This window comes from Microcaecilia unicolor, chromosome 1 (assembly GCF_901765095.1).
Source record: "Microcaecilia unicolor chromosome 1, aMicUni1.1, whole genome shotgun sequence".
NCBI lineage: Eukaryota > Metazoa > Chordata > Amphibia > Gymnophiona > Siphonopidae > Microcaecilia > Microcaecilia unicolor.
In genome coordinates this window covers 723424795-723441081 of record NC_044031.1, presented here as the reverse complement: position 1 = coordinate 723441081, position 16287 = coordinate 723424795, and the positions used below count along the sequence as shown (strand labels likewise).

General features: G+C 42.0%; 1 protein-coding gene across 1 annotated transcript in view; it reads right to left on the bottom strand.

Annotated features, from left to right (window-relative positions):
• Positions 1-903: 903 nt before the first annotated feature.
• Positions 904-16287, bottom strand: part of HDC (histidine decarboxylase) — a 42809-nt gene continuing 27425 nt past the window's right edge. Inside the window, exons 6-12 of the mRNA XM_030190422.1 lie at positions 16048-16191; positions 14825-14891; positions 13274-13436; positions 13088-13178; positions 12502-12600; positions 6416-6517; positions 904-2322 (exon numbers count right to left, since the gene is read on the bottom strand). Of these exons, the coding sequence (XP_030046282.1) occupies positions 1585-2322; positions 6416-6517; positions 12502-12600; positions 13088-13178; positions 13274-13436; positions 14825-14891; positions 16048-16191 (1404 nt within the window). The 3' untranslated portion in view covers positions 904-1584. The remainder of the gene's footprint in view (positions 2323-6415; positions 6518-12501; positions 12601-13087; positions 13179-13273; positions 13437-14824; positions 14892-16047; positions 16192-16287) is intronic.

Here is a 16287-nt window from a genome sequence, read left to right as displayed (position 1 = left end):
CACGCCAAGAGGGGTTAAGTGACTGATAAGGAGCTAAGGTTGATGAGGGATGAAGATAAGTGATTGATGAGGAGGGGGTGACAGTGAAAAATGAAAACCCATGGATAGATGAGAAGTATAAGGAGAGAGACTGAGAACTGGATAGTAGAGATGCAGAGAAAAGAAAAATGGAGAAAAAAGATGAAAGGTAATGATTAATGTCAAAGACATATATAGAGAGGAAGGAAAATCAGGAGCAGAAATAAGAAATGAAAACATGACCCTGGAAAAAACTCAAATGAAGACTAGCACAAGCACCAAGCAAATAAGTAAATCAAAATTCCCAGGCAACAAAGGTAGAAAATTTAAAAATGCATTTTCAGTTTTTAACGATTGCATTATGCCAGCAGAGAAGGAGAATGGAGGTCCATGAGCTACTAAAAATGTTTGCAACTGAGAAGCCCATGACACAGAGCAGGCACAAAAATGCAATGGAGGATGCAAGGTTTGGGCGGGGGTGGGGGAGGGATATAAGCAAGAGAATACTAGGAGAGGGCTTCCTAAACCTGTCCTGGGGACCCTCAACCACTTAGGGTTTCAGAATGGCATAATGAATATGCATGAGATAAATACTGGTCTCTGGTATTTGCATATTTTTCTAAGGCATATTCACTGTGGATCCTGTAAATCCGATTAGTAGTGGGTTCTCAGGACAGGTTTGAGAAGTTCTGTACTAGGAAAGTGATATTTTTCAGTGTGTACTCAATAAACACCTTATTTTTGCATGGGGGTGTTTTATCATTGCTAATTAATTGAAACCTAGAAACAGAGGTCCTAGATAGATATCATTAGCTTTTGTGACTAAAAAATTCAAGAGGATCCCCAAGAGTGCTTTGAAAATTTTATTTCTGATTCTTGGTGCTTACACCCTGACATAGCATCACATCACCAGCAGGAGACTGATACTTGAGGCAGGCTGGATCCCACAGAACTGTGTGGTAAGCTGAAGTGCAAAATTTTGCAAGCTGAGGAGAAACAGATCAACATATCAAAATACAGGTCAACAAATAAGCTGCAGTGACATCTTTCCGCTGACCTCACTTACAGCTTCTGGGACTAACTTCCAACATTAAACCCACTTTATGAGAGCAATGCAAAATGAACTAAGGCTAAGTTTAAGCATACCAGTAGATCTAAGCCAAGCAAAGATTGTTCAAGTGGGGCTGGGGTGGTGACTGTAAAAACTTGTAAAGTAAAAAGATTGGAGTCTGTTCTGAACCTGCACAGCTCTCAAAAGCTAGTTCAAGCAGATTGACGTTAGTCTTGTAAAAAGGAATCAGATGCAACTTGTTTGTTGACCCTTATTTCTAGGTATCTAAGTGGCCAAACATGGCATTTACACCATTTTATTCAAAACAGATAGGTAACATTTGGAAAAAGATTTTTTTTTATAAATAGTGTAGAGAAAATATAAATATTTGTTTACTGAAACACATGTGAATCATTTCAAAACAACAATTTTGTAAGAATAAAGTCTGGTTGAATTTTGACACTGCCTCCCCGTGAAAGCTACCTCCATTATTTAGAACTATTCTGTTAAACAAATTAAACAATGGCTTGTAAAGGACAGCAGGGCAGCTGGAGACCACACTGAATGCTGCATTCCGGAAAGCTAGGAACACTGTAGAACTTAATTAATTTTCTGAAGGCATTTTTTTCAAGTATCATTACCTTTTCGGGAAGTTTGGAAATTATATTTTCATTACCCTGAGACTCATTCTCACCAAAGTCATCATTAGTTGCTAACTTTGGGATGGTTAGCTCCTTGAGGCCGTTCACTGGCACACTGTTGCAGCTGAGAGAGCGGCCTGTCTTTTTGATCTTTTCAACAGATAAGTACCTGTATATGAAAGAAGATGGCTTATGTTTGCTGACCTCTTCTGGAAAACTGTCATCAAATGGATCCACTTCATATCCCGTGCTTTGTGAAGCCCAATCCTTGGGACTAAGTACTTCCTGTCTAGGCTGCTCTGTTATCTTTCCGGTGGACATCTTGTCCTCGCCTACCTCTGTGTGGAGTTTCCGAGTACCGTTAATTGCTATAATTTTGGATTTGTGTGCATGAGAAACAGTACCAGGGATGGGCATGTAGTGCTGGCTAATGATGATGGTGGCAGTGTGTAGAATGATGTTCCAGTCACGCAGTATATCATCTCTAGTTGTGAACTGGGAGGTCACAGTGAAGCGAATGATGAATTTATCATGGACCATTGCTGGAATGAGGAACATCCTGCCAGATTTTGTGAGTTCTTTTAGAACCTCTTCAGTCAAAGAGTTGGGACCCTGTTTTCATAAATTACAAAAAAAAACAGAGAAAAAAATAAGTTGACTTGTTTCATGCTTGAAGCTTATCTGAAATTAGCACCATCACCAAGACCAGACCATCGTTGGATGGGAAGAAGGAATTGGGGTAAGTGCTCTAGGCCTTGAACTTGGGGAGGGGGATCTCTTACAGCTCCCTTAGCCACCATTCTTGTCAGTAGAATTTCCTATTGACATCATTGTCTTTTGTAGAGTTGTGGTGGGCGTGCAAGAGCATCATGGGACCAACAGCTGCTGCATCCTGGAGAGATCTGCAGTGGGCCAGGATTTGATTGTTCAGATAGGGCCATTCCTGCTGGTGCTACAGTACTAGACACCCTAGGTGAACTTTTAGCCTTGCACCCCTACTCCTAAACTATCTTTTATGCCCCTAAGTGCCTCTTCCAAGATTTTTCATTATTAAACTCAACAATTATGATTATCCAGACATTTGCTCATTCCAGAACAATCCTATAAAACTGAGTAGATGGATATTTAAATATCAAACTGTTTTGAGCACACATGCATAATGAGAGTAATTTTCAAAAGTAATTTACCTGAGTAAATTACCCACCCTCCCTGGCTATATTTATTTGCTTTGACTGTGGCTGCTGTTCAGATGCTGCCAACCCCAGGTAACTGCTTAGTTTACCTGATGGTTAAGCCAGCTTTGCCTAGTCCCTGTCTTCCCTGCTCTTTAGTCCCAGATGGACACCATTCTGGCTGATGTGCTCTGGGCTTCCTCTCTACCCCACCACCACCAGCATAGGAGTCACCTCTGTAATGCCAGTGGGTGCAGAGCACCCCCAAATATTGAGCAAGCTCCTTCACCGAGGAGGATTTGGGGGGGACACCGGTGCCGGAAAGAATATTTGAAGCGGGGGAGTCGGAGAAACTAAACAAATTCTCTGTAACCTTGGAGGATGTAATGGGTCAGTTCAGCAAGCTGAAGAGTTGTAAATCACCGGGACCTGATGGTATTCATCCCAGAGTATTAATAGAACTAAAAAATGAACTTGCGGAGCTACTGTTAGAAATATGCAATCTGTCCCTAAAATCGAGTGTAATACCGGAAGACTGGAGGGTAGCCAATGTTACTCCGATTTTTAAGAAAGGTTCCAGAGGAGATCCGGGAAATTATAGACCGGTGAGTCTGACGTCGGTGCCGGGCAAGATGGTGGAGGCTATTATTAAGAATAAAATTGCAGAGCATATACAAAAACATGGACTGATGAGACAAAGTCAGCACGGATTTAGCGAAGGGAAGTCTTGCCTCACCAATCTAATGCATTTTTTTGAGGGGGTAAGCAAACATGTGGACAATGGGGAGCCGGTTGATATTGTATATCTGGATTTTCAGAAGGCGTTTGACAAAGTGCCGCACGAAAGACTCCTGAAGAAATTGCAGAGTCATGGAATCGGAGGTAGGGTATTATTATGGATTAAGAACTGGTTGAAAGATAGGAAGCAGAGAGTAGGATTGCGTGGCCAGTATTCTCAGTGGAGGAGGGTAGTTAGTGGGGTCCCGCAGGGGTCTGTGCTGGGTCCGTTGCTTTTTAATGTATTTATAAATGACCTAGAGATGGGAATAACTAGTGAGGTAATTAAATTCGCCGATGACACAAAATTATTCAGGGTCGTCAAGTCGCAGGAGGAATGTGAACGATTACAGGAGGACCTTGCGAGACTGGGAGAATGGGCGTGCAAGTGGCAGATGAAGTTCAATGTTGACAAGTGCAAAGTGATGCATGTGGGTAAGAGGAACCCGAATTATAGCTACGTCTTGCAAGGTTCCGCGTTAGGAGTTACGGATCAAGAAAGGGATCTGGGTGTCGTCGTCGATGATACGCTGAAACCTTCTGCTCAGTGTGCTGCTGCGGCTAGGAAAGCGAATAGAATGTTGGGTGTTATTAGGAAGGGTATGGAGTCCAGGTGTGCGGATGTTATAATGCCGTTGTATCGCTCCATGGTGCGACCGCACCTGGAGTATTGTGTTCAGTACTGGTCTCCGTATCTCAAAAAAGATATAGTAGAATTGGAAAAGGTACAGCGAAGGGCGACGAAAATGATAGTGGGGATGGGACGACTTTCCTATGAAGAGAGGCTGAGAAGGCTAGGGCTTTTCAGCTTGGAGAAGAGACGGCTGAGGGGAGATATGATAGAAGTGTATAAAATAATGAGTGGAATGGATCGGGTGGATGTGAAGCGACTGTTCACGCTATCCAAAAATACTAGGACTAGAGGGCATGAGTTGAAGCTACAGTGTGGTAAATTTAAAACGAATCGGAGAAAATTTTTCTTCACCCAACGTGTAATTAGACTCTGGAATTCATTGCCGGAGAACGTGGTACGGGCGGTTAGCTTGACGGAGTTTAAAAAGGGGTTAGATAGATTCCTAAAGGACAAGTCCATAGACCGCTATTAAATGGACTGGAAAAATTCCTCATTTTTAGGTATAACTTGTCTGGAATGTTTTTACGTTTGGGGAGCGTGCCAGGTGCCCTTGACCTGGATTGGCCACTGTCGGTGACAGGATGCTGGGCTAGATGGACCTTTGGTCTTTCCCAGTATGGCACTACTTATGTACTTATTGTGTCCTGGGAGGAGTAATTTGCATTATGTTGGACACCCTCAGTCATCTTAAAATATTGGCTCCTATGCTCCTAAGGCAGAGATGCAGGAGTTTAGGCCTTGAGTGCTGCAAACAGGTCAGGTTTTCAGGATATCCCTAATGAATATGCATAAGATAGATTTATTTACAATGGAGGTAGAATCCCTGCACATTTATCTCCTGCATATTCATTAATACAAATCACTATTTGAGTATGCCTCTTCCACTCTAGTTACAATATCAAATATCACCTATCTAGTAATTACCACACATTGATTAGAAAATTTCAAAGCCTTCTTTATTGAAAACTTTCCATTACAAACTAAAATAAAACCTTTTCTAACATCAAAATAATATTAACCCATCACTCCACTTCATTCTTACCAATTCTTACTATCGCCCTACATGCGCATAACCTTTGTTTATGACTTATTTCTAGGTATGTAAATATGGAGTAAAACACGGGTTATGAGCATGCACAGCGTCTTAGACTGCAGAGGCACCATTGTTCCTGAATCCATTGGAGGTCCATCCTGGGTGTGCAGCTAAGAAGGTGGTTTAAGGGTATAAGTCAAAACCCCTGAAGACGCAATTGGCAAAACACAGACCTGTGTAGGGTTTGACGCTGTTAAAAAGAAGTGGACTATAATGCCGTGACCATGAGAGATGGATAATTGTGAGAGAATGGTGATATGGAGGAGTGGCCTAGTGGTTAGGGTGGTGGACTTTGGTCCTGGGGAACTGAGTTCACTTCAGGCACAAGCAGCTCCTTGTGACTCTGGGCAAGTCACTTAACCCTCCATTGCCCCATGTAAGCCGCATTGAGCCTGCCATGAGTGGGAAAGCGCGGGGTACAAATGTAACAAAAAAAAACATAGGAAGAATTTTGCACTGGAAGGATAAAGCTATTGCTTAAGATATAAGTGGGACTGCAATCTTTGGAACTGAAAGCGTAGTAGTAAAGCGTCTGAGATAAGTGGGCTTTATCGTGAAAGTGTTTGAGTAATGATGGACAATTATTTGTGAACGTTTTGAAGAAATTAAAATAGATCATGATTGTATGGATATATACTGCATATGGAAGATTAAAGAGTAATATTAGATGTTTCTATAGTTCCGGAGTCGTAGGAACCTATTTGTAGGGCAATAGGTTTTATTTTACTTTGTAATGGAAAGTTTTCAATAAAGAAGGTTTTGAAATTTTCTAATCACTGTGAGGTAGTTACTAGATAGCTGCATATTCATTAGGGATATCCTGAAATGATTTGTTTGCGGCATTTAAGGCCTGAACTCCTGCATCCCTGCCCCAGGGACTCTCAAGCAACAGAAATCTGTCAAGAGTGCATTAGGATTTCCTAACCTGCAATATTTTTTTCTTACTCACTTATGCAATGGGAATTCTGGTTAGAGGTTCAGATCTCCTTAGTACAAACTCAGTTCAAAAATCAAAGATTATCTATTTACCTTCAAGCGAAAGACAACCAGCCCCAGGTATCTCTTGGCGGGAATTTCAAAGAGCGGATTGCTTCTTACCAAAGATTCAAAGTACTTAGCCATTTCAGTACCCTGCAATTAAACAAGCCATAACGTCTTACCAATTATTTTGCAATTAGACAAAATGAATATAAGACATACAAAACCAGAAACACAAATATTTTTAAATCAGGCATGCAAGTGAAAAAAGGTAACTAATGAATAAGATTTAAGGGACCCTTTTCCTAAAGCTTAGCGCACGCTAAATGCTAAGGTGCCCGCAGGTATAAAAAGGGCTTCTTAGCATTTAGCGTGTTCAAAGCTCTAGTAAAAGGACCCCTAATAGGGCAATTTTCACAGCCATGGATATTAGCTGTTTGAAAATTGCTCACCTAGTGTGCAGGAAAGTCCACAAAACGTACTTTCACCCACATTTAGAGAAGGTGTTCCCGAGGACAGGTTGGAGTGGAGATTGCACCAACAGGTGCACTTTTCTATTTTAATTTGTTTTTGTAGGGAGTGTGTAGCCCAGAAAGTGGAGTGAGGGTTCCCAATAAAGAAATTTATGGAGAAATGGAGAGGTCAGAGAGAAAATAATGTGTTCCTCTCTTGACTCTATGGAGATATCCATTGAAAGAAACTACCAGTTTCTGCCAGTAGATGGCAGGGTTTTTGTATGAAAAAGAAAGTGTGAGGTTAAGAAAGACAGAACTATTGAATGAGGAGAACGAGAAAAGGAGAAATGCCTAAAGCAGGGGTGGGCAATCACAGTCCACAATCCAGTCGGGTTTTCAAGATTTCCACAATGAATATGCATAAGATTGATTTGCATAGGGGAGGGTGGATGGCTGAAGGTTTGCCTACATTGTCTGATACACTTGAACAGCCCTGCTGCAGGTACGGTTTCCTTCAGTAACTATGAAAGTGAAATTGTGAGTAAAAGGTTTCTTTGAACTTTGGTGCTGTGCAGGGAGTAGGAACATTGCAAGATAAGTGTTCTATTAATTAACGTTCTGTCATTCTGTCCAGTTTACAGAATATTACTAATTACTCAGATGTGCTTAAAAAGTTTTGTACCTCATTAGTAATACTGTATATATCTAATAATAGATCACACAGTGGTCCAGATTTAATATATGAAGCACATAAGCCATATTATTTGGATATGTAGATTTCAGGAGCATCTCTTGATTACCTCCCAGGAGGGATTTTGGCAAATAAGTCTGTGGAGTGGTATTGATCTTTGAAAAACAAAGTCCACGATTTCATTACTCTGTCATGTGTATTAATACCTCCAAAGTCTATCCCGTGGGTGAAATGGGGCTCTTTTTCAAAACAAACAAACAAAAAGTCCAAAAAACATCATAAGGTGACAGAAGGACGTGTTTCTCTCAAAAACATCCAAGTTACAATTTTTGACACCCTGTTTTTAGACATTTTACTCCACAGTTCATCTAAATTTCAAGGGAGCATGTTGGGGTGGGGGGGGGGGGTTGGCTGAGGCTGGCATAGAGACTGGCACAAAATATTTTGAAAGATATTTTTTGAGGGTGGGAGGGGGTTAGTGACCACTGGGGGAGTAAGGGGAGGTCATCCCCGATTCTCTCTGGTGGTCATCTGGTCATTTCGGGCACCTTTTTGTGCCTTGGTCGTAAGAAAAACACGAATAGGTAAAGTCATCCAAATGTTCATCAGGGACGTCCTTGTTTCTTTCGATTATGGGTCGAGGATGTCCTTGTGTTAGGCACGCCCAAGTCCCGCCTTCACTATGCCTTTGACACACCCCCTTGAACTTTGGCCGTCCCTGCGATGGAAAGCAGTTAGGGACATCCAAAATCGGCTTTCGATTATACCGATTTGGATGACCCTGTGAGAAGGACGCCCATCTTCCGATTTATGTTGAAAGATGGATTTCCTTCTCTTTCGAAAATGAGCCCAAAAGTGAAGTAACTGGCCAGAAAAAGCTCCTGGCCAGTTAATTTGCTTGTTCAGGGCTCTCTGCTGATATTCAGTGATACTTAACTGGTTAGTGTGCCATTGAATATATCACCACAGACCACTAAACTCAAACCTGGCTATTTTGTGGGTCTAGGGGCACAGTCGGCAACGTATGTGGTTTGAGTGTCGATTTTCAGCACTTAACTGCCTAAGTTTAGCAGTCAAATCAGACCACATAAAAGTCAGACCTATTTTTATGCAGTGTCACTTATGCAGTTAAGTGCTGAATATTGTACTTAATTGCATAAGGCACAGCCGAATGCATAAACCCGGATAGTCAATGCCAGTACCCAGAAATGGCCATTGATTTTCCAGGGATAACACCGCTGCTGGCAAAATATCTACCTCTAAAAGTATAACCACTAGACACAACATAGGAATGCTGAATGTGATTGTTACTCGTTTTGTATGTGTGGGAGGCTGATTTTCAAAGCACATAGACTTACAACGTTACATAGGTTACTATGGGGCTCATTTGCGAAAGAGAAAAACATCCAAAAAGTGTCATAAAGCAGCATTTGGACAAATGTATTCTCAAAACGTCCAAATTGCTATTTTCAAAAACTATTTTGCAAATGTTTATCTCTGCAATTCGTCTGCAATGCAGCCGAATCACAAGAGGGTATGTTAGGGATGGCATTAGGGTGAGTTTAGGGCATTCCTAACACTTGGACGTTTTAGAGCCATAATGGAACAAAATGAAAACGTCTAGGGCAACAACTTCAACGTTTTGGTCTAGACCTGTTTTTTGAACAAATAAGGCACACAAAGGTGCCCTAAATGACCAGATGACCATTGGAGGGAATCAGGGAAGACCTCCCCCTTACTCCCCCAGCAATCACTGACCCCCCCCTTCCATGCCCCCCCCCCCAAAAAAAAATGTGAATAAAACAGTACATACCAGTCTCTATAACAGCTTCAGATGTTATAGCCAGTTCTATTAGAGCAGCAAGCAGGTCCCTGGAGTAGTGTAGTGGTGGGTGCAGTGCACTGGAGAGAGGAGGACTCAGGCCCATATCCCACTCTACCTGTTACAATTGTGCTGGAAAATGTTAGCCTTCCCACACTTGCCAAAAACCTACTGTACCCATATATATAGGTGCCCTCTTCATTCATAAGGGCTATTGTAGTGGTGTGTGTGCAGTTGGGGGCGGTAGGTTTTGGGTGGATTTTGGAGGGCTCAGCAGACAAGATAGGGAGTGACAGTGAGATGTGTACCTGGGAGCTTTCATATGAAGTCCACAGCAGTGCCCCCTAGGGTGTTCCACTGCTCTGCTGGGATGTCTGTGTGGCCAGTCTACTAAGAATGCTGGCTCCTCCTACATCCCAACAGATTGATTTTGTGCGGTTTTCACTTGGACTTTTATTTTTTCAAAAATGGACAAAAAAGATAAACGCACAGAGCACAAAAGCATATTGCATGTGGCCATTTAAAAAAAAAAAAGATAGACGTCGTTTTGAAAATAGCTATATTTGCTATTCAGATTTGGGACATTTAGCGCAAAATGGCCAAAGTCCCACTGAGACGTCATATCGAAAATGCCCCTCCACGTAAATTGTAAGTCTAAGTGCTTTGAAAATAAGCACCTGTGTGTGTGTGTTTATTACGGATGTTTTCTGTATACCGCTTTGATCAGTTCTGAACTAGACTTGCTTTCTATATGTCATATTTCAATTAAATAAATAAAACAAAGAGAGAAAAACACCATATAATAATATTTATCATAGAGTACCACTAGTGTATACTTTTCTATAAATTAAATATCTCCATGTTGACAATAACATCTGCCCCAAACAGTTTACATCGGGTGTCTTAGCACAGGAAGGTGAGTGGGAGCAGTGGTGTTCCTGGTCTGGATGGCACCCGGGGCGGAGCGCCGATGCCCCCCCCCCCCCCCACTAAATTACACCTTCCCCCCCCTCCGGCGAAATGACACCCCCCTCCTGGTGCACACCGCTGGGGGGGGGGGTGCCACGGCACGCGCCTGCTCCAAGTTCACTAAACTTCGCTTCGCTGCAGCTCCCTCTGCCCCGGAACAGGAAGTAACCTGTTCCGGGGCAGAGGGAGCTGCAGCAAAGCCGTTTAGTGAACTCGGAGCAGGCGCGCGCCGCAGCACCCCCCAGCGGCGTGCACCCGGGGCGGACCGCCCCCCCCCCCTTGGTACGCCACTGAGTGGAAGCATCATCTGGGGGGTCTCCAATATCACAGCTTTGTATTCTTACCTACTACAGCAGAAGCCCTATCACTGACCTGTAGCACACACAGGGACTGGGATGGTCCAGGTGGCAGGAAAAAAGCAGCTCTTTATGCCACATCAACCGTCTCTACTGGACAGCACAAAGCCTTTGAAAGCTCTGCATTTGCCCTTATGACCAGAGGGGTGGGGGTGAGAAAGAAAAGACTAGGAAGAGGCAAGAGATAGGATCGTGCAGGCTGGGTGAGAGAAAAGATTATGGCGCGAAAGGGGGTTTGAGAGCAAGCACTGATGGTAAAATTCAAATTTGGAAAGCAAGAAGTAGTTCCTTCATCTATTCAGGTTCCAGGCTTGAACGAATGCATGAATTGGGAGTCTCCCTACATCCCTGCAAATCTCTGCTCTAGCCAGGCATATAAACCAGGAGGTCTGCAACAGATAAGTCAGTTTTTCACTCTGTTCACTTTGATTTAATATAATTTTGGCTTTCACAACAGGCAACCCTAACTCCTTCTACACAAGTTTCCTATTGAAGAGTTATGCTAGCCCTTGCTCTCAGTAAAATACAGGCCAATGGCTCATAATAAGAGCTAGGCTTCTTAAAATCAGAATCATCTCTGATACAAAAGAGAGCTAGCTTGTAAAAATCAGAGATCACCTTTGACACAGTTACATTTCACTGTGGCAAGTGCTGAACTGGCAAGGGTGGGGGCGATCTACTCTATAAACAATCCTGAGATTGGCACCTGCAAGACGTCATAAGCAAGAGTTGCTATGGTTACTTAGAGATAGTGCTGGGTCAGCTGCACCCCAGATGAGACCATCCAAAGGGGGGGGGCTACAGGAAGGTTTGGGAATATGTGAAGTCATTCTGATCAACTGATAAGGACTAGGAGCCCTGTTGAGACAGCTGGGGTCCATTGAAATGAATAGGGCAAAAAATTGTATATAAGCAGCAGTTTGAGGAGTATTAGTTCAGACGAGACGAGACGAGACGGGACGAGATGAGAAGAAGAAGGGAGACTCCAGAAGGCTAGAGAGAGAGGACGTGCCATGATATGCGGTTCCATTATGTGAATGCTTAACCTACCTGTATTACCATTGGTAAGATTGTAATAAACTATCTTATTATATCTACTACATACTGGGTTCCTTTCTAATTACAAGAGTCCATACTGCCTGATGGTGTAAGCCTGTCATGAGCAGATTCAAAGTTGGGAAAGCTAGATATTTGGAGGGCATATGTAACTTTGCCCAGAGAGATGAGACGGGCCACTGCTTCCGCTGCTGGATTAGCAAAGGCAGATTCGGAGAAAATAAACACTATTGAAACATCAACCTGCATGACATGACGTGAGGCTGTCATGGGGTCTCCAAGCACCTGCTGATTCACAGTGCCCATGCTTAGGGAAAAGGTGTTGGCATCATGCACTGACCCAGCATGGTTCAACATCAGCCTGCAGTTTCAGAAGAAGGGCGAGGAGGGGATACAGGGGAGGGCAGCTGGAGAGGTCCACATAGGCCGATAGGTGCCAACACTTCAAAATGATTGGGTTATCAAACACAGTACAAATTGTCCCTCCCTGAATACTATAAAGGAGTTTGTTCAATATATGGACTGCTCAGCAACCATTGTACCCCTAGAGCTGACTCCTATAGGAAGAAGAAAATATCACATTTTGAACCTGCCCACGCCTGCCCTGGCCCTGCTGTCCGTGGCCCTTGCAGTATCTGAAATCCAGTTGAGCCATGGCCTAAGATATCATTCAGGGTCAGATGAAACTCTCTTGTGTATTCTTACCACATTATTAAGTCTGCATTAGATAAAGACCAACATCAATTTTGAGAAAAACATCCATGTGAACAGTAATGTTTCTCACATACATGTCTGACGTGAGCCTGCAGGTTTTTCACGCCAAAGGACCGAATCACAAACCAGAGCTTCAGTGAGCGAAATCTTCGACTCAGTGGGATTTGCCAGTGCTGTAAATAAGGGTATAAAAATATCAATAATAAGAAAAGTAATGTGGGGACATGTAGCCAGGGCTGACACTGGATATAACTGTGCTTTGAATAGCTGGGAGTGAGTCCCTTTTGGAAAGGGGAATGGGATAGGATTTAATACATTGTCTTTTTGTGGTTACAATCAAAGTAGTTTACACATTATATACAGGTACTTATTTTGTACCTGGAGCAACAGAGGGTTAAGTGACTTAAGTCACCAGGATCTGTACTGGGAATTGAACCCAGTTCCCTTGGTTCTTGGGCCACTGCACTAACCATAGGGTTACTCCTCAACTCATTTGGATAATGCATGTGGTTAGGTACTCAAAGCAGTCCCACAGGACATACCTCCACCTCTTAGTCAAGAAATTCAAGAAATATCAGGGAAAGGGGACAAGTAGCCATTCACAGCAAGTGTTTCAGGAGACGAGACGGAGACAGTTGTGGTATCTGTACAATCACTTACCATATAATCTGTGGCAGCCCCTGAATTAGGATGCCTGAGGTAGAGAGGGTTGACATTGAAGGTCTGCTGCAGCTTGTACTTATCCTTAACCCTATTACAAAAAAAAATTAAAAATGGCTGCGTCAGAAAGCTATACTCTTGGCATCCTGAGCTGAATGTAGAGATCTCCTGTCTCTCACTACTCACCAAAAGGCAGTACAGTCAAAGTGAACCATCATCCACTTGGAAGGATTGAAGGCAAAAGAGTCTGCAAACTCAACCCCCTGCAGAAAGGATCGAAATTCGGGGCACAGGAAGGCTGTTCCTGCATAAGCAGCATCAATATGAAGCCAGAGTCCTTCCCTGGCACCTGTCGGAATGAGAAAGAGAGCTACTGCTGAGCATTTTCTGGAGACATCAGAGGATAATTCTATTTTTACTGTAATGCGCTGTGGTTTGGGCTGCCTGGATATTTGCTGAGAGCGCTTCAGGTGGCCCAAAATGCAACAGTGTGAGTATTAACAGGAAAATCGAATAGGGACCATATTACAGTCACATTGGCATGATTGCATTGGTTACTGATTGTGTGTAGAATTGAATTTAAGGTTCTTACTCTGATTTTTAAAGCATTGAATAATGTGGGATCTCCTTGGTTGGCATCAGCTCTGAAAATGTACAAACCAACTTACTCACTAAGGTCTGAGAATCAGTGTTTGCTACAGGTCCCATGTTTTCGAGCTGTAAGTTTATTAGGTCTTCGAGCTACTACTTTTCAAATTGCAGGGCCCAGATTATGCAATTCTTTGCCATTGGAGATGCGTAAAATTGATACTTGACTCACTTTTAGGAAGCAATTGAAAAAATGTTTGTTTTTGAAGGCATTCAGGGAGTTGATGGTGTTTTAAACAATCATAATTTTTTATGATTTTTACATATTTTCTATTACTGTTATGCAATTTTTATAGATATTTCTACTATTTTTCAATATTTTCAATAAAATTCCAAATTTCAAAAAAAACCCTTGCATTTTAAGATTCTTTCTGGTTGATATTTAATGCGATTTAACTGGCCAGAAACAGCTTCTGGCCTGCTTAAATCACCTGTTTGGGGCTAATTGCTCATTTTCAGCAGCACATAGCTGGTTACTGCCATCGAAAATAACTGAATAGTGCCAAACCAGATATTGGGGGCATTCTGGGGGTGGAGTCAGCACTTGGCGGGTTAAGTGCCGATAGTCAGTAGTTAACTGGCCAGGTTCACCACATAAATAGGACCGAATAAAAGTCAGTCCCATATTTATGTGATAACCTATAGCCAGTTAAGTACTGAATATTGCACTTAACTGACTGTGCATTAACTGGCCCTGGAAACCTGGAAATTCAATGCCAGTTCCCAGACATGGTCTGACTTTGAATTTCCAGATTTTTAATGCTGGCAGGTGACAGCAAAATGCTGATTGCCACCAGCTGAATATCGGGCTCCTCATTTATTTTGAAATTTATTATTTTCTCAGAACAACCCAAACTTTTACATGAAATATGAAGAATTACAAAAAAACCCCAATAAGGAAATAGTAATAAAGTGATGATAAACGCTGCCCCATAAAACATATCACTCCTTCGTAGAAGAGGAAATTTGATTGTTTATTTTATCATAATAGTACAATGCTTGGTTTGCTATTGTTTTTCCTCTGTTTATGACTCCATCAAGAATTTCCAGACCTTTGTTTTTGCCACTATAAGATGTAACAATGCTTACAGATGGGTCCTAGCTCAGCAAGGCAGTCAAAGGCACACACACCAGTTGTACCCAATGTGGCACAAATCTGCAAGGAAAGCAAATAAGGATAATTGTTTCATTTCATTCATTACCATTTCTATACCACCCTTATCCAGAGCAGTGTACAAATCAACATAATAAAAGGTTACCAAACACATCTGTAACAAATACAAATACAGAACATGTTCTCCTTCACATCATTTTAGAACTGATATAAAAATCTGAATTAATAATACTTTGATTTTAAAAGAGGGTTGCTCATTTTCCTAATGAAATTAAATTGGCCACTGCTAGAAGCAGGATAATGGGCTTGATGGACCTTTGCTCTGTCCCAGTATGGTGATACTTATGTAAAATTTAGGGACCAGTCCACTAAAGTGCTCTAAGCACATAGGGTTTTTTTTTTTTTTACTTAGGTGTGCTAACATTTTTAACTCACACTAAAAATCAGCTAGCGCTAAACACTGAGATGCCCATAGGAATATAATGGGCGTCTTAGCATTTAGTGCAAGCTAAAAATGCTAACGTACCTTAGTAAAAGATCCCCTTAATCGCCAGTGCAGTAACTGTTACAACATTGGCATCTAAGCTAAAAGCCCACCTTTTTGATGCTGCTTTTAACTCCTAACCCTTATTCACTTGTTCAGAACCCTTATTTGATCATCCTCACTTTAATATTCCCTTATCTCTTGTTTGTCCTGTTTGTCTGTCCTAATTAGAATGTAAGCTCTGTCGAGCAGGGACTGTCTCTTCATGTTCAAGTGTACAGCGCTGCGTACGTCTAGTAGCGCTATAGAAATGATAAGTAGTAGTAGTAGTAATGTTAGTTCTTAAAATTGCTGTTTGTGATGTTCATCCCAGAAGATGTCTGGTTTCTTGATTTCTAGAATCCACAAACAACCATTTGGTATAGGCAGAAAATAAGAATTTTTGTATTGTATTTGTATCTTAATGTTTACAGCTGGGGGTCTATGAGTCCTAGTTACGTCACTGTTAAGCACATCATCTTCTGCTGACTGGGGACATTTAGTAGAAACAACAGCAAAATAAAATCACCCCTGATGTGAGTTCTTAAGCATGAAAAAGTCTTTCTCTGAACTTTCTAAAAACATAAGGGTTGCATAAAAAATGTATACCCTCTCTAGATCTCTGATCAACATCTTATTAACATCAAGCTCCAAAATTTAAGAGAGAAAACTTACAAAGACAGGCACTAGACCCTGCTTTCGATCTTCCTCAATGGCTTTCCTTAGAGTTTCACCTCGAAGGGAGAAGTTTTCATCCACAGGCAGAAATTTCATTTTCACCAAAGCAATCAAACCTGCTTTCTCTACTGAAGAATGTGCCTAGAAAGGAGTTAGTTTTCAAAATGTGATTTGTGAGTCACTGTGCCAAAAGCAAAAGATAATTGAAGCTGTAATACTGAGATTTCTCAGCTGGGT